Source organism: Trachinotus anak, unplaced genomic scaffold, assembly GCF_046630095.1.
Source record: "Trachinotus anak isolate AG129_WGS33_773 ecotype Australia unplaced genomic scaffold, CSIRO_AGI_Tana_v1 ptg000023l, whole genome shotgun sequence".
NCBI classification, from domain to species: Eukaryota; Metazoa; Chordata; class Actinopteri; order Carangiformes; family Carangidae; genus Trachinotus; species Trachinotus anak.
The window spans coordinates 3,601,763-3,611,872 of record NW_027273874.1 but is presented as its reverse complement, the minus strand read 5'-3'; the positions used below and the strand labels follow the sequence as shown (position 1 = coordinate 3,611,872).

General features: G+C 41.1%; 1 protein-coding gene across 3 annotated transcripts; it reads right to left on the bottom strand.

Annotated features, from left to right (window-relative positions):
* Positions 1-1,273: 1,273 nt before the first annotated feature.
* On the bottom strand, positions 1,274-9,846 carry aadat (aminoadipate aminotransferase). 3 transcript variants are annotated; one of them, XM_071459035.1, is made up of 14 exons: positions 9,785-9,846; positions 9,274-9,345; positions 8,347-8,515; positions 7,767-7,899; positions 7,253-7,327; positions 6,934-7,143; positions 6,627-6,692; positions 6,384-6,466; positions 5,582-5,678; positions 4,723-4,784; positions 4,535-4,599; positions 3,122-3,228; positions 1,732-1,833; positions 1,274-1,616 (listed from the first exon to the last, which is right to left on the bottom strand). In XM_071459035.1, exons 2-14 carry the CDS (start codon positions 9,338-9,340, stop codon positions 1,575-1,577), a joined length of 1,278 nt encoding a protein of 425 aa, XP_071315136.1. In that variant the 5' UTR covers positions 9,341-9,345; positions 9,785-9,846; the 3' UTR covers positions 1,274-1,574. The 3 variants fall into 3 exon arrangements, with proteins under 3 accessions (XP_071315136.1, XP_071315139.1, XP_071315137.1); XM_071459038.1 differs by lacking the exon at positions 9,785-9,846 and adding an exon at positions 9,667-9,734; XM_071459036.1 differs by lacking the exon at positions 9,785-9,846 and adding an exon at positions 9,428-9,657.
* Positions 9,847-10,110: the final 264 nt, after the last annotated feature.

Below are 10,110 nucleotides of genomic sequence, written 5' to 3'. Positions count from 1 at the left end.
TATTAAATAATGAGGCGAAAGCTGGTTTGACTTGATGTTAGCCCAGTCTCGTGATAACACAGCAGGGAGAAAGTCTGTACAAAGGAGAAGGAAACTCTTTGCACCAACAGACGGGCTCTGTTGTTGTCAGCAAGTACTGTGACTTGAACGCTAACTATGCAGGTTTAAAAAAAAGATGAAGACAAGCAAGAAACACTGAGAGGACACCGGCTTAATGTTTATTTCAACCATAAGTAAGGCTTTAAAGTTAACCTGACTCTGTTTTTTAACTTGCAGGCTGTAAAAAGACGACTACAAGGTCTTGTTTATCCTCTCTGACTTTACATCGGGCTAAATCTTGAGAGCTTTGGTTTGCAACAAGATTTTGGTTTGGAAAACCTCCAAAACATTTTGGCTTTTTAGCATAATTTAGCAGATTGAGCCCAGGCCACGGAGAGGGGTTTAGATGGTAATGTGGCATTTTGATTCTCAAAGCTGCACCTGCAGAAAACAAGAACAGCTCTACAAAAACATCACACCATTTCCTCTCTGAATTTATTTAGAAGCCGCTATGGTTACTGAATGTTGATGGTAGCTGGGTTTCCTATTTTTGAACATTACCTCTCAAAGATGCACAGAGAAGTGGAAACATTGTTAAATTGCTAACCTCTGGTAGTTATTGTGAAGCCAGCTGTGAACGCGGCATAGTTTTCCTCTTGACTCTTGTTTTAATCTCACAGTAAAGGTGTTCTTGATACTGTAAGCGTTGCAACATCCCAGCTAGAAGATGAATTTGTCCTGTGAAGTGCAGGAGGACTTCATGTGGATTAGAAGGACTGTCAGTCATCCTTTCCAAACATTAAACCTCACTGCACCACCTGGCTTAACTTAACATATAACAGAAAATTGAAGTTAATGCATAAACTTCTCAGACCTCACAGAGCCAAAATGACACCTGACATAGCATAAAAATTCAACTAATACAGGAAACAATGATATCAAGTGGTGCAACTGTTGCATCTGAAGGGTAAGAGCTATGTAGTTTAACGTAAAAAGAATCTCTCTCTTAAATTTATTTTTGCTTTATGTATTTAAATTACTGAGAAAAAAAAAATCACAGCTCCCAGAACCAGGGTTTTTGTTTCTCTGAACCCTCCAGCAGGTTTTCCCCAGATGTGAAGTTTAAGATGTAGCTTCCAGTGGAACTATTTCATCAGGAGCAGTCGTCTGTTCTCTTTGCCTCAAAGTTTTAAGCATCTAGTGGAGCAAAAATATGCACACTCAAAAGACATAATACAGAATAATTGTAAACGTTATTTATTTTTCTCCATTGAAAAGACAACATCACCGTGTAGTGCAACGACAGAGTAACAAATTATTTTTTTCAATGCTCCAAAGGGTTTTTAATGATCAGCAACATGTTGAATGGACATGAAGCCAAACATTAAAAAAAAGCTCTTGACCATGGTTTAAATATAGTGAGAGGAAACAAAATATTAAAATATATTTAAACTTAACAATATATTTTAATATAAAAGCCTGCAATAATAATTTAGAAAAAATACATCATCTGTCAGGGGAAAGTAAACCTCTCATCACAAGGCGTCTTTGATGAGTGAAGAGAGTCTTCTGAAAGCCTGTTGAAAGAAATGTGAGAGATTAGAGTCAGTTACAGAGTGTGTGTGTGTGTGTGTGTGTGTGTGTGTGTGTGTGTGTGTGTGTGTGTATTTCCATGTGTTTACGTGTGTGTACCTCATCAATCTGTTGTGGTGTGGAGAGAGAAAAGGCCGCTCTGACGTAGGGACAGGGGTCACTACTGTTGATCATGAAGACGCCTCCGGGAACCAGCAGCACCTTTAGTGCGCACACACACACACACACACACACACACACACACACGCACACACACACGCACACACACACGCACACACACACGCACACACACACACACACACACACACACACACACACACACACACACACACACACACACACACCTCATGTTACTTGATATTTTCATTGCTTTTCTCTTTTTTTCCCCACAGTTTTTACACAGTTGATCTTTTCATACAACTAAGGCCTTGGGAACAGAGCTGGTCTTTGTTTTTATAAGCTGGTTGTTGTGTGAATGCTAACTCGAGTGTGTCTTGTACTACTGTAAAGCCAGACAGGTCATCAAAAATCATTCTTAACAATAACTATGATCACTATGAACTATTGTCACTACTCCCGGGCCAAGAAATAGTCCCTCATATAAACCACAAGTTGTAAGTCGTTGTTTTTACATTGAGTTTTTTGTGCAGATTAAATAAGTGAAATATGATAAGTGGGCTTTAGATGTGCTGGTATCTTGTATTTTATATCTTCAGACAGAACCAGACTGGCTGTTTTCCCTTGTTTCCACTCTTTATGCTAAGCTAAGCTAACTGGCTGCAGCTTCATATTAAACCAACAGACATGACAGTGACATTCGAACTTCTCATGAATGAATGAATAAAAGTATTTTCCCAAACTTTTCCTTCAGCATGTTTCAGACACACTGCTACTTAAAAAAATCCCACTTGTCACAAACCACCATAAAACACTTTATACAGCTTTAAATCATGAGAAAGACTGAACAAACCGGATTCTCTTTGTTTATTCATTTCAGTTTCAGAGTGCTGTTATTCCTCCTCTGTTAGCAGTGAGGATAAACCGGAGAAGGTTTGAGATAACCAGGATTCAGAGGAGAGAAGTCTGATTGTACCCACTCTTGTTTTTATATGGGTAATCAGCTATTCGCTAGCAGGGATTTACAGACCAGAGTGTGTATGTGTGCGTTTGTGTGTGTAGGAGGGGAAACACTCAGCTGCTAAACCCACTCGCAGTGTGCACAATGGCTGCTTTACATGCACCATCCTTCACTGTATTCACACACAAAACCTGCCTGGTGCAAAATATATGCTCACAAACAGTGCAAATGAGAGACACAGAGAGTAACAACAGCACCCAGATGCCTTCTGGGTAGCTGTAATTCCCATATTAGAGTCAAGCAGGTATGTGTTCACCTGACGTGGACAGAGTCAAATCACAAAAAGATGAATATGTGTAGGTTTTAACTGGAGGGCGACAGGATTGTGTTTGTGTGTTTGTGAGTTCTGACCTCTTTCTCCAACGCCTTCTCCATAATCAGCTGCTGGGTATCAGCAATGCCCTTTAGTTTGATCCACAGGAACATGCCTGCTGATGGGCTGTGCCACTCTGCTACATCTACACACCCACACACACACCCACACACACACACACACAGTATACACAAATTAGGGAATTAGGGTGTGTGCTTTCTGACTCAGCCAGCACTCAGGATTCCTTCTGTGGTCTGTTTTTGTTGCTGCAGTGAATTCGTTTCTGTGCAGCTTCTTTAAAAGATATTCTCCATTTAACCAACTTTTGACCAACCATACAGTATAGTAAGTAGTTTACACCTTTACAAACGTGGTAGTTGCTGTTACAAATGGCATTCATGTGAAAGCTAATGAAAAAAAATTGTGTAACATGCAGTTCCATAAATGGCCACTAAATGGTGGCCCAAAGAGAACTCAAGCTGTTTCCCAAACTCATAACACATAATACTTTTTTTTTTTTTTTTTTGCATTTTTTGACCATTTAGTGTGTTCATCCTGAAAATCCGACAAACAACAATCAGTGCGCATATGCAGAAGACTAAACAACTGTGATGGACACTATTCTCTCACAATGCAATACTCAAAGGAAGTGGTGGAGCTGCTCACAGCTGGAAAATATCAAAACAAACTGTAGATGGTGGTAAAACTGTTCCAGGAACAGTTAAAAAAACATTACATTTAAAGAAAAATACTGTGTCTTTGTTCCATGTAACTGTGCTCCTGGTATGAAATGGTTCCAGTATAATAACAGCAAAAACAGTTCACTATAAAGATTAGTATAGAGAATATACTGTATACAGATTCAGACTGTACTTAAGTGACTCCAAATCTTTTACCATAAATGGTAAATTAATGGATAATATATTATATATAGCTTATATATTTTCAAAAGCTATGTTTACAATCAGCGTTTCTCACCATAATAAATAATAAGAATGTCTTCAGTACCTAACAAACAGGCATTTTCTTCCTCATAAAACATTTACAAAGCAAATCTTTTTCTCTTTTAAACCTGTTTTGTTTAAGTCTACAGTCTCGTTCTTGTCAGCTGGTAGCACGGGGTGTGTACGTAGCCTCACGAGATACAAAACAAAACATTAAAACGCTGCACAGACTACAGCACAATTAGTGGTTTGAACCAAAAAATGGGTGCTGTTGGGGGTGGATTTGCCTGATTGACAGGTCTATATGTGTGACATGCTCAGTCATGGTGGTGGCCATCTGCTCCACCCACATTAGCTCCCACCCACATCTCAAATTTGGGTTTATCTGGTTATAAAATGTTGTTTTGATGCTGTTAGTTTTTTAAAGCCAACTCTGAAGCCCACAACACGACAGTTTATAAGTTGATAGGTAATGCTTTGTTTTTCTATTTCAATGAGCCCACGAACCTTTGAGCCACTTGTCTGCAGAGCTGATCATGGCATCGCGTTGTTTCCTGTAAAACTCAATCACCCTGCGAGAGGAAAGAAAACACAACGGTTTCATGCTTCCCTGCAGGAGCGGCTGTTTATTTAACTGGCACTGCTGTTATTGTGAATGACCTGACTGTACAGGGACACTGTTGGAAGTGACATACCTGTCTATGTGCTGGAGGAAACCCTCTTGACCCCAGCTGTGCAACAACTGAGACACCATGAGCTGAGAGGAGGCAGAGATGGTTTATAATGAGAGGACGGGTACAGATTGAAAAAAAAGACCTGTGAGGAGCCGAATTCTTTCACTGTAGAACAACTTCACAGCAGATGTTCCACCTTCAAATCTGTATTTCTATTACAGTATTACAGTCTCTGTTATATCTAGTGCAACCATGCAGTGAGAGTGTGACGCCTTCTTCCTTTCACCACAGAGAAAAAAAAGACGTGTACCAATATGCACGCATTGCTGAGTTATTGCCAACATTTGAATCCAGATTAGATGAAAGAGCAGAGGCGGAGGCTGAATCAGAGGATGGTAACAGATCCTAATTAATCCTCTTCTTTCTTATTAAAAACCTCCTCTGCAGCTGTTGCAAATCCAGACACACCACAACATCTTACTCTACTTTATTTGGCTTCAGCTGCATTGTGACAACACACCCCTTCTTGCTGGTTGGTTTAAAGGTGGCGTGCCTGAGGGGTGGAAACAGACTATACAAGCCTGTGATGACTCCGCTCAAAAATATGCTTCATCTTTGGCGCTGTGTGAACGTTTAGGGCATAACTGAGCCGCCCTGCTCCGCGCTTACTGCTGCACAGAGGTCTGCAGTAGCGGCAGCATCAACAGCAATTTTAAGATGATTTCCTTTAGCCCATTTAGATGGCACCAAGATGGAGGCTGCCACACAGGATGAACATCAAACACCAAGAGGAAGCAGGAAGCGGTTTGCAAGCAAACGAGAAATGCAATATGTTTATTTAGTGATAGGGAAAAGAGCAGGATGTGGTGGTTTTATTTACCTGTGTGAAGGTACTAGTGTGCATTGTTGAGGCCTGGATGTGCAGCACCACCCGGTCCACCAGAGGTTTGGGACCGGTCACAAAACCTATCCTCAGCCTAAAACAAAACAAAAAAAAAAAGACACAAAGACAAGTGGTCAAAGACGTAAAGGTGCAGTTACACGTTAAACACCTCCCACACAGAACCAGGTGTAATATTTAACTTGATATTACTTGAAATATTAAACCCACAACCTTGAAAATGACCTCTGTAGACAAGAAATTCACTTTTTATGTGGCTCTGAATTTGCTGTGGACTGACTTCACACATCGTTGTGTGTTCTTAATCTGAAGTTTTTTTGGTTTGTGCTGATGCTGCCTTGTCCTTCATAAAAAAATTCTTCATTTCAAATCAACAAACCAACATAGGGTTCAACTCATGAATGCAGATTCTAACCCTGAAAGTACATTTGTCTGTAAAACTTTGACTGCGTCAACCATTTTTAGGATTTTTATGACGTAAATCTGGTGAGAAAGGGGGCAAGAAAGATTCCTTCTTTCCTATAAACACACTCATCAGCTGTATCCTGCACAAACAACCATCAAATATGAGCAGTGGGGAATTACATTAAGATTGACCGGAAAAACACACCCTGCTCACATGTCAAGTCCTGACTTGTTACAGGAAAAGAGTCAATAAAATCTTAAATGCTAACAGCAGAGCTTCACATGCACTGGTATTAAAGACCACATACATACATACACACACACACACACACACACACACACACACACACACACACACACACACACACACACTCACCCTGAAGACAAGATCTTAGAGAAAGAGTCTGTCCTGATGATCCTCCCGTCAACGTCCATGGAGAGAAACGTGGGGGCCCACGGCTGCCAAATAAAGAAACACAACATGAATCAAACCAAGTGAAAGTGTTAAGATCCTAAACCATAAAGTGACAGTAAAGGAGACAACTCCACCATTTTACCTTTTTAAATATAATGTCATGTGAAAGTACATTTTGACAAATACAGAGTGACCTTTTTGTACCTTGTCAAACTGCAGGAAATAGTACGGGTCGTCCTCGATGATGAGCATGTCGTACTGCCTGGCCAGCTATTAAAAAGACTCGAGGACGTTAATGGGAAACGACAGAGTAAATCTGCAGGGAAATCAGCCTCACAACAATCTCTAATTAAAAGAGTCAGCGCTTCGCTGGCTGCTTCGCATAAATCTGACTGAAGAGAGATTCACAGAGAGATTTACAGAACATAACTTCATCTGCAGTGTGTGCACGCAGTCATCTTTGACTCCCAAAGTCAGAAAGTTGTTCTGTGACTCTGCAGGAGAGACGAACCTCGTACACTTCTTTCTTCCTCTGAGCCGTCATGGAGGCACCGGTGGGGTTTCCTCCGTTGGGGATGGTGTAGAGAATTCTGGGGGCGGTGCTGCCGGGCTTGTGGACCTCTGAGGGGTCCCATCGAGACAAGACCTCCTTCAGGGCTGCAGGTATCATGCCGTGCTGATCACTGGGAACGTTGATTAAATTGCAACCGAGCGGCTGCAGCTACAGAGTGAAATAAGTGTGGTATGAGGTCACAGCAGCTTAAGTTACTGTATATTTGTGTCGTTATAAATATTACACAATTATTATAATGAAATAAAGCTCCACTCACCGCTGCCAGTGTGCCTGAATAAGTGGGTGCATCCAGCAGAACGTTGTCTCCAGGGTTGACCAGCATCTCAAACACCTAAAAACCACAAAACAGTGAACACACAAGACTCGAAAACATGGAGGGGCTCAAAATCACAATAATTATCAGGACTTCTTTTATAGCAATATATAACACAATAATGTTTATATAGGGAAAATCACATGTTCAAAAACAAATGTATTCTATTTATAGCTTAGTTTACTGTATATACTTAAATTTGTGTAGTAAGATAAAAACAGAAATAGTTTAAACATGGATGATGCACAAATACTGAGCTGTTCATATATGAAAGACTTAAATAAGCCAGTTACGTGGAGAAAAAAAGCCCTTTATCAGGATAATCTTTATGCTTGTTGTATTTCTACACTTTCACTGACACCACCGTCTTTCTGTGATCCTTTGTTTTTACATCTGCTCCTCTAACAACAGCGTGAGTGAAAGCAAACAGCAGCACTGCAGCTGGTGGGGTCAGTACCTTGCAGAGCCCCTCCTGACTCCCCGTCGTCACACACATGTCCATCTGGCCGTTCTCGGGGGTGAAGCTGGCGGTCGGTGGATTGTGCAGGTCCCTCTGTAGGTTCTTCATCCACGTCAGCAGCTCGGGGATCCTACGCAGGGATGGAAACTTTAGAGTTCACACTGTAAGAACCGGCGGTTCATTCACAACAGCTATAAACTTCAATTAACATACAGGAGCAGCTGTATGGATTTGATGTCTAGACTTATCCTCAGTGCACTGATGTTATCACTGGTGGTGAAGTGAGTCACTTGAGGCCGGGAAGTTTACAGAGGCGGTCGTAAAAGATAAAGGTCACTGCAGAATGATAACCTCCACACAGTGCTGTACAGATGTTATTCTAATGTAGCTTGAAGTAAAGATAAGATACACATTTTACAGAAGGTCTTTAACGTCCAGACACTTCATATCAATTACTACTACGGCCACATGCTTAAAGCAAATTCTCTGTAGTCTGTCTAATAAAACTACTCTGGGGAATCTAATGAAGACGTGACTGATGCCACAAAATCTGGATTCCTGATTCTTGAGCTCTCACCCATTCGAGGCCGAGTACTGCAGAGCCCTCTTCATCGCCGTTTCGTCGAAGGTGACAGTTTGTCCAGTCTTCACCGTGATGGACGCTGACTGGAAGGGGAAGGTGTTGGGGTTCGGCGCTCCACCGGCCAAAGAGATCAGGGATGGAGGCGACCGCTGCTGCAGCTCAGCTTCATACAGGTGGAGACGGAGACGATGAGAACTGACTAACACTGAGCTGAAATACTAAGATTTATTGATCTTACTACAGAAATCACACTAAAACCTATAACCTACCCCAACAATTAAGCATTTCAGTGACTGTATCCCTGTGTATGCCAGTTTTAGTACAGGTGACGCAGCAAAATAGTCCCTTAAATGCTATTGTAACGGTGATTATTATATTATAAATGATTAAAATACTTTTAAAGCCTTGTCTTGAGGAAATCCCAGAGTCAAAAGTCTGGTTTTAATACACTTATTATTATTTTAATTAATACTGTTTTACATGTTACATATGTAGAAATGAATGTTCAGAATTTGTCGGTACAATATTTGGGTCCAAATTTTGGTTAATTGTTACATATATCAAGGAAAAGCAGCAAATAATCCCAACTGAGAAGCTGAAACTAGGGAATATTTTGTATTATTTGCTTGAAAAATGACTTACAAAGTGGATCCATTCATAAAATACTTAATTTTCTGCTTATTGACTGACTGATTATTTGTACTTTTTAGCTCTGGTTTAATCACATTACCACACAGCAAGCCTGGGGGGCAGGTAGCACTCCTGCAGAGACTGTACTGAGACAGGGAGGAATGGGGCCCAGCAGCTCAACTTGTTCACCAGATACCACAACTTTCTCAGTCTCTTAAATCAGCACTCCTCTTATAAATAGTGGGTGTATTCAGATGAAACTTGCTATGAAAGGAAAAAAAAGAGACTTACTCAGCATCCTGATGGGAGAGGGCTTCCTGGCTGCACTAACAGCTGTCAGAAACCGAGCGTAATTCATGACTCCTGTACAAACGATAAAACCAGAAACATCAGCTTCCCCTCACATCAAGAAATGATTTTGTTTATTGATCCATTCAGTCTCCACCTGCAGCTGAGCCTCACGGTGAAGCGTCTGCTGTTTTTTTTTTTTTTTTTTTAAATATCTTTTCTTTTATATTTGAAATAAAACACAGTCAAAGTTCTTGAATGAACCACGTGTGGCTAAAAGGCAACATAGCAGAAAATTAATTATTAATGTCGCAATGCCGAGTTCACTTGTACGTTATGTACGTTACTTCTACAAGCAGCGTAACTTTGCACTAAAGTAAACAACACTAAACTGACACAGACAGGGGTCCGCACTTATCGGGACGTCGCCACAAACGGAAATAACATCGATTATGTGATCGATTTAACGGGAGTTACGGTCCTAGCTTGACCACATTCAGCTGTTGTAACTGACCTTGCGTATCTCGGTGCGAACGCCGCGGGTGCTTCTGGTTAATGTATTCCTTGGCGTGTGGCTTAGGCGTAACGGTCAGCTGCGGTGTCCGCTGCCGGAACTACATTACCCAAGCTGTAAGATAGAACATGCAGCTAAGTGTTCTGCTTCACGAAACGACTTCGCTGATACTTTATAGTTTCAGCCGGTGTCATTTAGCTGCTTAGATTAATTTGCCCAATTGGGAATCGCTTTAAATTCTTGCGGGTGAGAAGTCTGGCACGACTGTCGCCAGTCAGTTTCTGTTTTTCCCCGCTAGAGAGCGATAAGTCGTGTCCACAGGCGAA

Coding starts and splice junctions, on each gene's coding strand:
- aadat (XM_071459035.1), bottom strand. CDS start 9,340: ATGAATTACGCTCGGTTTCTGACAGCTGTTAGTGCAGCCAGGAAGCCC. Junction 3,229..4,534: donor TGCAGACAAGTGGCTCAAAG/GTTCGTGGGCTC, acceptor GTGGGTGTGTAG/ATGTAGCAGAGTGGCACAGC. Junction 1,617..1,731: donor CACCACAACAGATTGATGAG/GTACACACACGT, acceptor TTCTTTCAACAG/GCTTTCAGAAGACTCTCTTC.